The 17,321-nt window shown below is 52.7% G+C and overlaps 1 protein-coding gene across 1 annotated transcript in view; it reads left to right on the top strand.

Moving 5' to 3' along the window:
* The window catches only part of CCDC172 (coiled-coil domain containing 172), a 49,002-nt gene that overhangs the window by 11,949 nt on the left and 19,732 nt on the right, over positions 1-17,321 (top strand). The window contains exons 5-6 of the mRNA XM_073681612.1: positions 107-208; positions 815-917. Of these exons, the coding sequence (XP_073537713.1) occupies positions 107-208; positions 815-917 (205 nt within the window). The remainder of the gene's footprint in view (positions 1-106; positions 209-814; positions 918-17,321) is intronic.

Below are 17,321 nucleotides of genomic sequence, written 5' to 3'. Positions count from 1 at the left end.
TATAAATGCTCTTTCCACTCCGCACATTACTCACCGCTAGTTTCACACATACCGCCTCGGGGGCTTGTCTGTCACTACCATCGTTCTACATTATTTTTCCCCCCAGAAATAGAAACCCTGAGAGGAGAAAACATCCATCTGAACGCTCTTTATCGTCAGAGGAACATGATCCAGAGAGAACTAAGTGACTTCCAGGAGACTCTGAGAGGTAAAGTGGCCCACAATCACTGAGCGCAGCTCTGAAGCTTTCTCCTCTCATACCCGCAATCACTGAGCGCAGCTCTGAAGCTTTCTCCTCTCGTCCCCACAATCACTGAGCGCAGCTCTGAAGCTTTCTCCTCTCATACCCGCAATCACTGAGCGCAGCTCTGAAGCTTTCTTCTCTCGTCCCCACAATCCCTGAGCGCAGCTCTGAAGCTTTCTCCTCTCGTATCCTGCAATCACTGAGCGCAGCTCTAAAGCTTTCTCCTCTCGTCCCCACAATCACTGAGCGCAGCTCTGAAGCTTTCTCCTCTCGTCCCCGCCATCTCTGAGCGCAGCTCTGAAGCTTTCTCCTCTCGTCCCCGCCATCCCTGAGCGCAGCTCTGAAGCTTTCTCCTCTCGTCCCTGCCATCCCTGAGCGCAGCTCTGAAGCTTTCTCCTCTCGTCCCCGCCATCCCTGAGCGCAGCTCTGAAGCTTTCTCCTCTCGTCCCCGCCATCCCTGAGCACAGCTCTGAAGCTTTCTCCTCTCGTCCCCGCCCTGAGCGCAGCTCTGAAGCTTTCCCCTCTCGTCCCCGCCATGCACAGCCTTATTTGCATCTGGTTATATCTCAGGTCTGGACAAGGCGATCAGTGCTGCCGCCGGGGTCACCAGGAAGCTGGAAGCGGAGAAGTTGTCCATCAGTCAGAAGCCGCAGAGCGACGCGGAGTGTCTGAGGTGCGGGATTTGCTCCGGATACGGTTATAGGGAGTGTCTGAGGTGCGGGATCGGCTCCGGATCCGGTTATAGGGAGTGTCTGAGGTGCGGGATCGGCTCCGGATCCGGTTATAGGGAGTGTCTGAGGTGCGGGATCGGCTCCGGATCCGGTTATAGGGAGTGTCTGAGGTGCGGAATTTGCTCCGGATACGGTTATAGGGAGTGTCTGAGGTGCGGGATCGGCTCCGGATACGGTTATAGGGAGTGTCTGAGGTGCGGGATCGGCTCCGGATACGGTTATAGGGAGTGTCTGAGGTGCGGGATCGGCTCCGGATACGGTTATAGGGAGTGTCTGAGGTGCGGGATCGGCTCCGGATACGGTTATAGGGAGTGTCTGAGGTGCGGGATCGGCTCCGGATCCGGTTATAGGGAGTGTCTGAGGTGCGGGATCGGCTCCGGATCCGGTTATAGGGAGTGTCTGAGGTGCGGGATCGGCTCCGGATACGGTTATAGGGAGCGTCTGAGGTGCGGGATCGGCTCCGGATACGGTTATAGGGAGCGTCTGAGGTGCGGGATCGGCTCCGGATACGGTTATAGGGAATGTCTGAGGTGCGGGATCGGCTCCGGATACGGTTATAGGGAGCGTCTGAGGTGCGGGATCGGCTCCGGTTATAGGGAGTGTCTGAGGTGCGGGATCGGCTCCGGATCCGGTTATAGGGAGTGTCTGAGGTGCGGGATCGGCTCCGGATACGGTTATAGGGAGTGTCTGAGGTGCGGGATTTGCTCCGGATACGGTTATAGGGAGTGTCTGAGGTGCGGGATCGGCTCCGGATACGGTTATAGGGAGTGTCTGAGGTGCGGGATCGCCTCCGGATACGGTTATAGGGAGTGTCTGAGGTGCGGGATCGGCTCCGGATACGGTTATAGGGAGCGTCTGAGGTGCGGGATCGCCTCCGGATACGGTTATAGCACAGATGTGCAGGACGAGCGCTGAATGTCATTTATGAGCTCCTAACCTGCCACATGACCCAGATCGAGGGCATCTAACGGCGGAGAAGAGAGGTCTTTACTGCGAAAATAGTGTAGAAAACGCTGAAAGGTAAAGTCCCGGAATCAGGCAAAAATGCCTGAGCCATCACCGCCTCCCGTGGGTTTGTTACCCAGCTTTCCCGGGCTCCTACACTCATTCAGGAGTCCTAGAAAGATGTGTTGAAAGGGAAGAAAAAATGGCCCAAGTGCGTCTGCTTCCACCCGTTATCCTGCAGTAATGTCCCTGGTAACAGCACTAGCGCTGAGCGTCGCTCTGCCCCCCGGGGTCCAGTCCCCGTCTTCAGTATCGCGCCCTCCGTCCAGGCTCACACAGCCCGGCCCGGCTCATTGTGGGCTCAGGTTTTGGGGACACCTAACACTGGCACGGACATTGTGAGCACCGGCCATAGCGCTGACGCCTCGGTATAGGGCACCGCTCATCCATTAGTGCTGGAGGGCGTCCATTCTGAAATGGAGAATACTCGTTCCCTATTGATTGGGAGCTCGGCCCTAAAGGCAGTGATGTAATGGGTCTGATCCTCGCGCCGTCCCCTGTGTATTCCCCGGCACTGTATAGACTCCACATCTGTAATAACAGTAATTGTGTTACCGCATTTCTCTCCCGATATCTCCGCTATCAGAGCCAATCGAAGACACAAATGTGCGGCTAAGTGACTTCTCCATTCTTCAATTACCGAGCTCATATACAAAGCAGACGATCGGGAGGTGCGAGATTAAGTGTCAGATATTGAATTAGAAGTTTATAGAAAGCTGCAATTTATATGGAGGCCGAGGAAAGAGCCGACTGGGAGCAAAGTGCTCAGAAGTGGCCGCTCGGCTTCCGGTCAGATGAGGGGTGAGGGCAGCAAGTTACAGGTTATAGCTGGATGTCGTCTGCAGATAAAGCCCCGGCACCGGGTACGTTCTCCACAACATCCCTACTTACATTCTAGCTCTACTGCAGTCACACCCAGAGCTGCCGTCACACCCAGAGCTGCCGTCACACCCAGAACTGCAGTCACACCCAGAGCTGCAGTCACATCCAGAGCTGCAGTCACACCCAGGCATCGGGTACGTTCGCCACAACATCCCTACTTACATTCTAGCTCTACTGCAGTCACACCCAGAGCTGCAGTCACACCCAGAGCTGCCGTCACACCCAGAGCTGCCGTCACACCCAGAGCTGCCGTCACACCCAGAGCTGCCGTCACACCCAGAGCTGCCGTCACACCCAGAGCTGCAGTCACATCCAGAGCTGCAGTCACACCCAGGCATCGGGTACGTTCGCCACAACATCCCTACTTACATTCTAGCTCTACTGCAGTCACGCCCAGAGCTGCAGTCACGCCCAGAGCTGCAGTCACACCCAGAGCTGCAGTCACACTCAGAGCTGCAGTCACACCCAGAGCTACAGTCACATCCAGAGCTGCAGTCACACCCAGGCATCGGGTACGTTCGCCACAACATCCCTACTTACATTCTAGCTCTACTGCAGTCACGCCCAGAGCTGCAGTCACACCCAGAGCTGCAGTCACACCCAGAGCTGCAGTCACACCCAGAGCTGCAGTCACACCCAGAGCTGCAGTCACATCCAGAGCTGCAGTCACACCCAGGCATCGGGTACGTTCGCCACAACATCCCTACTTACATTCTAGCTCTACTGCAGTCACGCCCAGAGCTGCAGTCACGCCCAGAGCTGCAGTCACGCCCAGAGCTGCAGTCACGCCCAGAGCTGCAGGCACGCCCAGAGTTGCAGGCACGCCCAGAGCTGCAGGCACACCCAGAGCTGCAGTCACACCCAGGCATCGGGTACGTTCTCCACAACATCCCTACTTGCATTCTAGCTCTACTGCAGTCACACCCAGAGCTGCAGGCACACCCAGAGCTGCAGGCACACCCAGAGCTGCAGGCACACCCAGAGCTGCAGGCACACCCAGAGCTGCAGTCACATCCAGAGCTGCAGTCACACCCAGGCATCGGGTATGTTCTCCACAACATCCCTACTTACATTCTAGCTCTACTGCAGTCACACCCAGAGCTGCAGTCACACCCAGAGCTGCAGTCACACCCAGAGCTGCAGTCACACCCAGAGCTGCAGTCACATCCAGAGCTGCAGTCACACCCAGGCATCGGGTACGTTCTCCACAACATCCCTACTTACATTCTAGCTCTACTGCAGTCACACCCAGAGCTGCAGTCACACCCAGGCACCGGGTACGTTCTCCACAACATCCCTACTTACATTCTAGCTCTACTGCAGGCACATCCAGAGCTGCAGTCACACACAGAGCTGCACTCACGTCCAGAGCTGCACTCACGTCCAGAGCTGCACTCACGTCCAGAGCTGCAGTCACATCCAGGCATCGAGTACGTTCTCCACAACATCCCTACTTACATTCTAGCTCTACTGCAGTCACGTCCAGAGCTGCAGTCACACCCAGAGCTGCAGTTACGTCCAGAGCTGCAGTCACGTCCAGAGCTGCAGTCACGTCCAGAGCTGCAGCCACGTCCAGAGCTGCAGTCACACCCAGAGCTGCAGTCACACCCCGGCACCGGGTACCTTCTCCACAATATCCCTACTTACATTCTAGCTCTACTGCAGGCACACCCAGAGCTGCAGTCACACCCAGAGCTGCAGTCACACCCGGAGCTGCCGTCACACCCGGAGCTGCCGTCACACCCGGAGCTGCCGTGACACCCAGAGCTGCCGTGACACCCAGAGCTGCCGTGACACCCAGAGCTGCCGTCACAGCCAGAGCTGCAATCACATCTAGAGCTGCAGTCACATCCAGAGCTGCAGTCACATCCAGAGCTGCAGTCACATCCAGAGCTGCAGTCACATTTCTGTAGCTATTATCACATCCAGAGCTGCAGTCACATCCAGAGCTGCAGTCACACCCAGAGCTGCAGTCACACCCAGAGCTGCAGTCACACCCAGAGCTGCAGTCACATTTCTGTAGCTATTGTGTCTTTAGACGCCCTTCACGTTAGAGGACGTCATCTGAACCTGACTATATTGGTGTAACTATAAGTCATGTCTGATGTGTTTTGTGTCGGACTCTTCTGGAAGATGACGAGTTGCTCTCCCAGCCCCTTTGCTTTCTGTACAGAGGGGTCTGCCAGCCACTCTCTCCCCTCTCCTTATTGAACACACTAAACCTGTTGCCAATTTCAGATTTTAGCAGGACCATCAGCCTCAGACATTGCTGGTGGATAGTGCAGGTTATACTTGGGAAATACAGCAACAAAAAGGAGCTAAAGAGCTCAAACAACACAAGCGCATCGGCCGTCCGCTAAGGATAGTCCCTTCCATAGCATAAGCCTGTAGCTGCTCTACCCTCCAACAACCCTTCCCTATAGCTCAGGCTCAGTCCATTAGGCCCGGCCTTCAGCCCAAAACATCTCTCTGCAGTCAGTGACTTTGCAAAAAGAGCCCTCATGACTTGTCTAAGTTCTCCCGTCGTCTTCAGCATTTCCTTTCCTATGATCCGAAACACTTTGTCTCAAGACCTTGTTCTCTTCATGCCTCTTGCTGTCCATCCACCAAGCTTCATCTCAGCTGTTTTATCTGTTCCCTCAGAAGTTTCATCCTCCTATAGTTCGCCCACCTGATTTTCCATTTTTATCCATTTTTTGGCTTCCCCTTCTGAGAGGTGAGATCCGTCTTCCCCAGATGTGGGCTCATATACACAGACTGTGCCTTGTATGAGGGACGTACAGGAGGTCTACCTTTGTTTTCTCTGGCTGGATGCCTCGGTTCTGTATCTAGGACCGGTTGTATCTGATCACTTGTTATTATGCCCGTCTGTGCAGAATTTCGCCTGTTCCTTCACTGTATTGAGAAGATATAAATGCTTAAGTCTTTTGGCATTATCTTCTATTTTTCAACTAGGATTGTACAGTTTTTGGCCGAGAATTATACAGTCAGTCCTATAGCTGTCATATGCTTTACTGATAACAGCCCTCCTTCTAGAGTGGGAATTTACAACACGTCCTTTACTGGTATGGTTGCATTCTGTGCTTTATTACTGGGGCACATGAGGACTCCATGTCTGAACCTTCTGTCTTTATTCTACTTCCATTAGTAAGATATATTGTGTCCTTGTTATATAAAGGGGTTGTCCGAAACGTGACCGCTCACCACACGCTGTCACGATTCCACAGGATTCCCGGTGCGAGCAGGCGGTCATGTGTACAAATGCAAGAGATTTGCTTAGTTGCAGTTACGTGCCCGACTAGATACGTTTGGCTTCTCTCTATGGAACCCAATTGAAAGAAGCAGATGAGTCAAGCCGGCACGTTACTGCTCACACATGAATAGTGACTGCAGCTCTGGAGGTGACTGGAGGATAAGACCTGATGTGACAGGATAGTGATTGCAGCTCTGGAAGATAAGACCTGATGTAGCGACAGGATAGTGACTGCAGCTCTGGAGGATAAAGCATGATGTAACAGCAGAATAGTGACTGTAGCTCTGGAGCTGACTGGAGGATAAGACCGGATGTAAGGATAGGATAGTGATTGCAGCTCTGGAGGATAAGACCTGATGTAACAACAGGATAGTGACTGCAGTTCTTGAAAATAAGACCTTATGTAACGACAGGATAGTGAGTGCAGCTCTGGAGGATAAAGCACGATGTAACAGCAGAATACTGACTGCAGCTCTGGAGGTGACTGGAGGATAAAGCATGATGCAACAGTTGAATACTGACTGCAGCTCTGGAGGTGACTGTAGGATAAAGCATGATGTAACAGTTGAATACTGACTGCAGCTCTGGAGGATAAGACCTGATGTAACGGCAGGATATAGTGACTGCAGCTCTGGAGGTGACTGGAGGATAAGACATGATGTAACAGCAGAATAGTGACTGCAGCTCTGGAGGATAAAGCACGATGTAACAGCAGAATACTGACTGCAGCTCTGGAGGTGACTGGAGGATAAGACATGATGTAACAGCAGAATAGTGACTGCAGCTCTGGAGGTGACTGGAGGATAAGACATGATGTAACGTCAGGATAGTGACTGCAGCATGAGACCTGATGTAACGGCAGATGTGTGTGCAGCTCTGGAGGTGACTGGAGGATAAGACCTGATGTAACGGCAGAATAGTGACTGCAGCATGAGACCTGATGTAACGGCAGATGTGTGTGCAGCTCTGGAGGTGACTGGAGGATAAGACCTGATGTAACGGCAGATGTGTGTGCAGCTTTTGCTGTGGCTCTTATAACTGCAGCTTTGGCTGTGAGCGGTCTCCCTCGGCATTATTTTATGCTTTGTGTAGGTCGCTCGGTCTCGGCGCAGTTTGTGGCTGCAGATAGTTTATTATCTTAAAATCAATTTCCGTTATAGGAGGACGGTCCCGTACAGGATGGCCGTTTTGTGGCCTCTGTCGGGCTCCTCGCCGCTGTCTTTAGTGCCTCACATTTTACAGGAGATTCGATTTGTCAGCGGATCTCCTCTGTGTCAGCAGCTTGATTTCAGCTCCGAGCGCTCACCCTGTCAGCTCATTATTATCTCCCGGGCTCCGGCTCTGACAAGTCCCATTTGCCGTTAACTCTCCAGAAATGAGTTTGTCTGGTGTGCGCAGGAGAAGGAGCACATTTCCATTCTGTGCTATATTTAATTGTAATATTTACATTTTAATCAAAGTGAGTATATTTAAGAATGAGCTCCCGCGCCGCTGACATTTACTTAAATCATTTTGTCTTCCTGTCGGGGAGAGAATGACTCGCGGCTGCAGGAGATGAAGTGCGCGGTGTGTGAAGGTTACAGCCGCTTACAGGGAGAGGAAAGGGGCCCTGATCGTGTGTCTGGTCATATCCAGGGGCAGGGGTCAGCCGAGGCAGGGGGGCATCTATAGGGGGGCATCCGGGGCCCGTCTGTAGGGAAACAGGGTCACCCGGGGCTCATCTATAGGGGGGCATCCGGGGCCCGTCTGTAGGGAAACAGGGTCACCCGGGGCTCATCTATAGGGGAGCATCCGGGGCCTGTCTGTAGGGAAACAGGGTCACCCGGGGCTCATCTATAGGGGGGCATCCCGGGCCCGTATATAGGGAAACAGGGTCACCCGGGGCTCATCTATAGGGGGGCATCCGGGGGTCCATCTATAGGGGACCAGGGGGGTCAGGTGAGGCCCAGCTATAGGGGAGCAGGGGGGGGTCAGGTGAGGCCCAGCTATAGAGGACCAGGGGGGTCAGGTGAGGCCCATCTATAGGGGAGCTGGGTGGTCGGGTGAGGCCCATCTATAGGGGAGCAGGGGGGGTCAGCTGAAGCCCATCTATAGGGGAGCAGGGGGGTCAGCTGAGGCCCATCGATAGGGGAACAGGAGGTCAGCCAGGGCACATCTATAGGGGAGCAGGGGGGGTCAGCTGAGGCCCATCGATAGGGGAACAGGAGGTCAGCTGGTGCCCATCTATAGGGGAGTCAGCTGGGGCCCATCTATAGGGGAGCAGGGGGGTCAGGTGAGGCCCATCTATAGGGGAGCAGGGGGTCAGCCAGGGCTCATCTATAGGGGAGCAGGGCATCAGCCAGGGCCCATCTACAGGGGAGCAGGTGGTCTGCTGGGGCCCATCTATAGGAAAACGGGGTCAGTCGGGGCCCATCTATAGGGAAACGGGGTCAGTCGGGCCCATCTATAGGGAAACAGGGTCAGCCGGGGCCCATCTATAGGGGAGCAGGGGGTCAGCCGGGTCCCATCTATAGAGGAGCAGTGGATCACTAGGGGCCCATCTACAGAGGAGCAGGGGATCAGCCAGGGCCCATCTACAGAGGAGCAGGGGGTCAGCCGGGGCCCATCTCCAGAGGAGCAGGGAGTCAGAAAGGGCCCAGCTGCAGGGGGTCTATCGGGGCCCATCTACATAGGAGCAGGGAGTCAGAAAGGGCCCAGCTGCAGGGGGTCTATCGGGGCCCATCTACATAGGAGCAGGGAGTCAGAAAGGGCCCAGCTGCAGGGGGTCTATCGGGGCCCATCTACATAGGAGCAGGGAGTCAGAAAGGGCCCAGCTGCAGGGGGTCTATCGGGGCCCATCTACATAGGAGCAGGGAGTCAGAAAGGGCCCAGCTGCAGGGGGTCTATCGGGGCCCATCTACATAGGAGCAGGGAGTCAGAAAGGGCCCAGCTGCAGGGGGTCTATCGGGGCCCATCTACATAGGAGCAGGGGGTCAGCCGGGGCCTAGCTACAGGGGATCAGCTGGAGTCCATTTGCAGGGGGCTGTCAGCCCTATCCTTCATGCCATATGGTTGAGCCCAGCTAGAGATATTACTCCGGGGTCTTAGGCTCAGATGAGACGTCAGGACCCCAGTGCTGTAAAGACAAGAGCTGACCATTTCATGTTTCACTAGGCAGAATGGGAAGACCCGACCCATTAAAGGCCGCAGCCCCACAACCGCTTTACTTTATTGTCCCAGTGACTCTAAAATTCAAAGAAAGCAACTCTGCAAATAGTATTGATTTAAAAAAAGTCTGCAGCTTCTATGCAGACCTATGTGTCTCCATGGCTCCTGTAGCCATCCTTACTTCCACCTGTACAATCATGGAAAACGTCCCATTAGGTGTTGAATATTGTAGTTGACAGGTATCACTGATTTTCAGCAGGTTTGCTGACTCCTGGACTCCAATTTTTGGACAAGTTGGTATTTTGTGATTTCAAAGTGTTTTTCATTTTTTAAAGGGAACCTGTCACTAGGCATGCTGCCAGAGCCTGACTGCACTATAGCAACCATGTATATGTTTTATTATGAAACAGAGAAAGCATAGATTAAAAAGTCAGAGATTGTACGGAGAGACCTGTCAATCACCTGGAGCAGGGATGGGAGAAGTTGCCCAGGGACTGTATGGAGAAACCTGTTAATTACCCTGAGTGGGGAGGGGACGAGCCGGCTGGGAACTGTATGGACAGACCTGTTTTATCACCTGAGTGGGATGGTGAGAAGCCGGCCGGGGACTGTAGGAAGAGACTTGTTAATTACCCTAAGTAGGGAGGGGAAGAGCTGGTCGGGGACTGTAGAAAGAGACCTGTCAATTACCCTAAGCGGGGAGGGGAGGAGCTGGCCGGGGACTGTAGGAAGAGACCTGTCAATTACGCTAAGTGGGGAGGGGAGAAGTTGGCCGGGGACTTTAGAGAGAGACCTGTCAATCACCTGGAGCAGGATGTGGAAAAGCCAGCCGTGGACTGTAGGGAGAGACCTGTTAATCACCTGGAGTAGGGAGGAGAGGAGTCGGCTGGGGACTGTAGGGAGAGACCTGTCAATCACCTGGATCGGGGAAGAGTTGGCTGGGAACTGTAGGGAGAGGCCTGTCAATCACCTGGATCGGGGAGGAGTCGGTTGGGGACTGTAGGAAGAGACCTTACAATCACCTGGATGGGGGAGGGGAGGAGTCGGCTGGGGACTGTAGGGAGAGACCTGTCAATCACCTGGATCGGGGAGAGGAGGAGTCGGCTGGGGACTGTAGGGAGAGACCTGTCAATCACCTGGATCGGGGAGGAGTTGGCTGGGGACTGTAGGGAGAGACCTGTCAATCACCTGGAGTAGGGAGGAGAGGAGTCGGCTGGGGACTGTAGGGAGAGACCTGTCAATCACCTGGATCGGGAAGGAGTCGGCTGGGGACTGTAGGGAGAGACCTTTCAATCACCTGGATGGGGGAGGGGAGGAGTCGGCTGGGGACTGTAGGGAGAGACCTGTCAATCACTTGGATCGAGGAGGAGTCGGCTGGGGACTGTAGGGAGAGACCTGTGAATCACCTGGAACGGGGAGGAGTCGGCTGGGGACTGTAGGGAGAGACCTTTCAATCACCTGGATGGGGGAGGGGAGGAGTCGGCTGGGGACTGTAGGGAGAGACCTGTCAATCACCTGGATCGGGGAGAGGAGGAGTCGGCTGGGGACTGTAGGGAGAGACATGTCAATCACCTGGATCGGGGAGGGTAGAAGTTGGCTGGGGACTGTAGGGAGAGACCTATCGATCACCTAACGCAAGAAGGGGAGAAGCTGGCCGGGGACTGTAGGGAGAGACCTGTAAGTTACCCTGAGCTGGGAGGGGAGAAGCCGGCTGGGATCTATAAGGAAAAATATTACATTCTGGTGATAGATATGGTTTGCTTCTTTTATAAGCCACCCTACCTTCAGTAGACCTCAAAAAACAAGCGGAAAAACCCAACTAAGCTTGTATAGAGGCAATAATTTGACTTTTTCAAGAATATCGGCCTCTGAGCCGCACATTTCCCGGGGTTTTGGGGGCCCCGCTTGACATTCCAACGTGACCGAAGCAGCCACAAAAAACAAACAGACTCATGAGTGAAAGCCGAGAATGAAATGAATGCGCTCTCCTTATAAATCATATCTGGAAGCCGGGCCACCAGACCTGAACCAATGCTTTATATCTGTGATGGATTGCCGTGGGGCCACAGTTCTAGCACTTTTGAGGAATATTTGCAATTTAATTTTATGTTAAGTTTCATAAGCCGAAAATATCAATCTTCAGAGCCGTATATTTCATGGCAAATGAGTTTCTGTAATGGCAATCTGTTTACTGTTCCCTCTAACTGTGAAAGTGATCCTGCTCCTCCTGGAGGACGGCGGACACAGCCCTGGTCTCCGCAGGTTCATGGCCTGACGTCGAAAGGATCAATGATCCCGGACACATATAGAGACCGCCACCTCTGTAAGGAGACCTCATCAGGTCCTGACACCAGAAGCCGCCAGAGATACAGATAAAACCGCAGAATGGATCTGTCATACATGGTGCTGCCAGACGCCGTCTCCGCATGGGCTGAGCCCGAACTGTCCCGTGATTTACCGACCTCACCGAATGCCGATCTTATCTCATATGTGACCTCACATAATAGCTCTCCTCATACCGGACCTCACATAATAGCTCTCCTCATACCGGACCTCACATAATAGCTCCCCTCATACCGGACCTCACATAACAGCTCTCCTCATACCGGACCTCACATAACGGCTCCCCTCATACCGGACCTCACATAATAGCTCTCCTCATACCGGACCTCACATAATGGCTCCCCTCATACTGGACCTCACATAATAGCTCTCCTCATACCGGACCTCACATAATGGCTCCCCTCATACCGGACCTCACATAATGGCTCTCCTCATACCGGACCTCACATAATGGCTCCCCTCATACCGGACCTCACATAATGGCTCTCCTCATACCGGACCTCACATAATGGCTCCCCTCATACTGGACCTCACATAATAGCTCCCCTCATACCGGACCTCACATAATAGCTCTCCTCATACCGGACCTCACATAATGGCTCCCCTCATACCGGACCTCACATAATGGCTCTCCTCATACCGGACCTCACATAATGGCTCCCCTCATACCGGACCTCACATAATGGCTCTCCTCATACCGGACCTCACATAATGGCTCCCCTCATACCGGACCTCACATAATAGCTCCCCTCATACCGGACCTCACATAACAGCTCCCCTCATACCGGACCTCACATAATAGCTCCCCTCATACCGGACCTCACATAATAGCTCCCCTCATACCGAACCTCACATAATAGCTCCCCTCATACCGGACCTCACATAATAGCTCTCCTCATACCGGACCTCACATAATGGCTCCCCTCATACCGGACCTCACATAATAGCTCCCCTCATACCGGACCTCACATAATGGCTCCCCTCATACCGGACCTCACATAATGGCTCCCCTCATACCGGACCTCACATAATGGCTCCCCTCATACCGGACCTCACATAATAGCTCCCCTCATACCGGACCTCACATAATAGCTCCCCTCATACCGGACCTCACATAATGGCTCCCCTCATACCGGACCTCACATAATAGCTCCCCTCATACCGGACCTCACATAATAGCTCCCCTCATACCGGACCTCACATAATGGCTCCCCTCATACCGGACCTCACATAATAGCTCCCCTCATACCGGACCTCACATAATGGCTCCCCTCATACCGGACCTCACATAATAGCTCTCCTCATACCGGACCTCACATAATAGCTCCCCTCATACCGGACCTCACATAATGGCTCCCCTCATACCGGACCTCACATAATAGCTCTCCTCATACCGGACCTCACATAATAGCTCCCCTCATACCGGACCTCACATAATGGCTCCCCTCATACCGGACCTCACATAATAGCTCCCCTCATACCGGACCTCACATAATAGCTCCCCTCATACCGGACCTCACATAATAGCTCCCCTCATACCGGACCTCACATAATAGCTCCCCTCATACCGGACCTCACATAATGGCTCCCCTCATACCGGACCTCACATAATAGCTCTCCTCATACCGGACCTCACATAACAGCTCTCCTCATACCGGACCTCACATAATAGCTCTCCTCATACCGGACCTCACATAACAGCTCTCCTCATACCGGACCTCACATAATAGCTCTCCTCATACTGGACCTCACATAATAGCTCTCCTCATACCGGACCTCACATAATGGCTCCCCTCATACCAGACCTCACATAATAGCTCCCCTCATACCGGACCTCACATAATAGCTCCCCTCATACCGGACCTCACATAATGGCTCTCCTCATACCGGACCTCACATAATAGCTCTCCTCATACCGGACCTCACATAATAGCTCCCCTCATACCGGACCTCACATAATAGCTCTCCTCATACCGGACCTCACATAATAGCTCCCCTCATACCGGACCTCACATAATGGCTCCCCTCATACCGGACCTCACATAATAGCTCCCCTCATACCGGACCTCACATAATAGCTCCCCTCATACCGGACCTCACATAATAGCTCCCCTCATACCGGACCTCACATAATGGCTCCCCTCATACCGGACCTCACATAATAGCTCTCCTCATACTGGACCTCACATAATAGCTCTCCTCATACCGGACCTCACATAATGGCTCTCCTCATACCGGACCTCACATAATGGCTCTCCTCATACCGGACCTCACATAATAGCTCTCCTCATACCGGACCTCACATAATAGCTCCCCTCATACCGGACCTCACATAATAGCTCTCCTCATACCGGACCTCACATAATAGCTCCCCTCATACCGGACCTCACATAATGGCTCCCCTCATACCGGACCTCACATAATAGCTCCCCTCATACCGGACCTCACATAATAGCTCCCCTCATACCGGACCTCACATAATAGCTCTCCTCATACTGGACCTCACATAATAGCTCCCCTCATACCGGACCTCACATAATGGCTCTCCTCATACCGGGCCTCACATAATGGCTCTCCTCATACCGGACCTCACATAATGGCTCTCCTCATACCGGACCTCACATAATGGCTCTCCTCATACCGGACCTCACATAATAGCTCCCCTCATACCGGACCTCACATAATAGCTCCCCTCATACCGGACCTCACATAATAGCTCCCCTCATACCGGACCTCACATAATGGCTCTCCTCATACCGGGCCTCACATAATGGCTCTCCTCATACCGGACCTCACATAATGGCTCTCCTCATACCGGACCTCACATAATAGCTCCCCTCATACCGGACCTCACATAATAGCTCCCCTCATACCGGACCTCACATAATAGCTCCCCTCATACCGGACCTCACATAATAGCTCCCCTCATACCGGACCTCACATAATGGCTCCCCTCATACCGGACCTCACATAATGGCTCTCCTCATACCGGACCTCACATAATAGCTCTCCTCATACCGGACCTCACATAACAGCTCTCCTCATACCGGACCTCACATAATGGCTCTCCTCATACCGGACCTCACATAATAGCTCCCCTCATACCGGACCTCACATAATAGCTCCCCTCATACCGGACCTCACATAATGGCTCCCCTCATACCGGACCTCACATAATAGCTCCCCTCATACCGGACCTCACATAATAGCTCCCCTCATACCGGACCTCACATAATGGCTCCCCTCATATCGGACCTCACATAATAGCTCTCCTCATACCGGACCTCACATAATAGCTCCCCTCATACCGGACCTCACATAATGGCTCCCCTCATACCGGACCTCACATAATGGCTCCCCTCATACCGGACCTCACATAATGGCTCTCCTCATACCGGACCTCACATAATAGCTCCCCTCATACCGGACCTCACATAACAGCTCTCCTCATACCGGACCTCACATAATAGCTCCCCTCATACCGGACCTCACATAATAGCTCCCCTCATACCGGACCTCACATAATGGCTCTCCTCATACCGGACCTCACATAATAGCTCCCCTCATACCGGACCTCACATAATAGCTCCCCTCATACCGGACCTCACATAATAGCTCCCCTCATACCGGACCTCACATAATAGCTCCCCTCATACCGGACCTCACATAATGGCTCCCCTCATACCGGACCTCACATAATGGCTCCCCTCATACCGGACCTCACATAATGGCTCCCCTCATACCGGACCTCACATAATAGCTCCCCTCATACCGGACCTCACATAATAGCTCCCCTCATACCGGACCTCACATAATAGCTCCCCTCATACCGGACCTCACATAATAGCTCCCCTCATACCGGACCTCACATAATAGCTCCCCTCATACCGGACCTCACATAATAGCTCCCCTCATACCGGACCTCACATAATAGCTCCCCTCATACCGGACCTCACATAATAGCTCCCCTCATACCGAACCTCACATAATAGCTCCCCTCATACCGGACCTCACATAATAGCTCTCCTCATACCGGACCTCACATAATGGCTCCCCTCATACCGGACCTCACATAATAGCTCCCCTCATACCGGACCTCACATAATGGCTCCCCTCATACCGGACCTCACATAATAGCTCCCCTCATACCGGACCTCACATAATAGCTCTCCTCATACCGGACCTCACATAATGGCTCCCCTCATACCGGACCTCACATAATAGCTCCCCTCATACCGGACCTCACATAATGGCTCTCCTCATACCGGACCTCACATAATAGCTCCCCTCATACCGGACCTCACATAATAGCTCTCCTCATACCGGACCTCACATAATAGCTCTCCTCATACCGGACCTCACATAATAGCTCCCCTCATACCGGACCTCACATAATAGCTCTCCTCATACCGGACCTCACATAATAGCTCCCCTCATACCGGACCTCACATAATAGCTCTCCTCATACCGGACCTCACATAATAGCTCTCCTCATACCGGACCTCACATAATAGCTCCCCTCATACCGGACCTCACATAATGGCTCTCCTCATACCGGACCTCACATAACGGCTCTCCTCATACCGGACCTCACATAACGGCTCTCCTCATACCGGACCTCACATAATAGCTCTCCTCATACCGGACCTCACATAATGGCTCCCCTCATACCGGACCTCACATAATAGCTCTCCTCATACCGGACCTCACATAATAGCTCTCCTCATACCGGACCTCACATAATAGCTCCCCTCATACCGGACCTCACATAATAGCTCCCCTCATACCGGACCTCACATAATGGCTCTCCTCATACCGGACCTCACATAATAGCTCTCCTCATACCGGACCTCACATAATAGCTCCCCTCATACCGGACCTCACATAATGGCTCTCCTCATACCGGACCTCACATAATGGCTCCCCTCATACCGGACCTCACATAATGGCTCTCCTCATACCGGACCTCACATACAGTTATATGAAAAAGTTTGGGCACCCCTATTAATCTTAAGCTTAATGTTTTCTTATAATTGGTGTTTTTGCAGCAGCTATTTCAGTTTGATCTATGTAATAACTGTTGGACACAGTAATGTTTCTGCCTTGAAATGAGGTTTATTGTACTAACAGAAAATGTGCAATATGCATTTAAACAAAATTTGACAGGTGCATAAGTATGGGCACCCTTATCATTTTCTTGTTTTAAATACTCCTACCTACTTTTTACTGACTTACTAAAGCACTTTTTTTGGTTTTGTAACCTCATTGAGCTTTGAACTTCATAGCCAGGTGTATGAAATCATGAGAAAAGTTACTTAAAGTGGCCACTTGCAAGTTGTTCTCCTGTTTGAATCTCCTCTGAAGAGTGGCATCATGGGCTCCTCAAAACAACTGTCAAATGATCTGAAAACAAAGATTATTCAACATAGTTGTTCAGGGGAAGGATACAAAAGCTGTCTCAGAGATTTAACCTGTCAGTTTCCACTGTGAGGAACATAGCAAGGAAATGGAAGAACACAGGGACAGTTCTTGTTAAGGCCAGAAGTGGCAGGCCAAGAAAAACATCAGAAAGGCAGAGAAGAAGAATGGTGAGATCAGTCAAGGACAATCCTCAGACCACCTCCAGAGAGCTGCAGCATCAACTTGCTGCAGATGGTGTCACTGTGCATCGGTCAACTATACAACGCACTTTGCACAAGGAGAAGCTGTATGGGAG

Source organism: Phyllobates terribilis, unplaced genomic scaffold (genome assembly GCF_046119375.1).
Source record: "Phyllobates terribilis strain yellow unplaced genomic scaffold, ASM4611937v1 Scaffold_5__5_contigs__length_657084704, whole genome shotgun sequence".
Taxonomy (NCBI): domain Eukaryota; kingdom Metazoa; phylum Chordata; class Amphibia; order Anura; family Dendrobatidae; genus Phyllobates; species Phyllobates terribilis.
The sequence above is the reverse complement of the archived record's forward strand: the minus strand, read 5'-3'. Positions and strand labels throughout refer to the sequence as shown.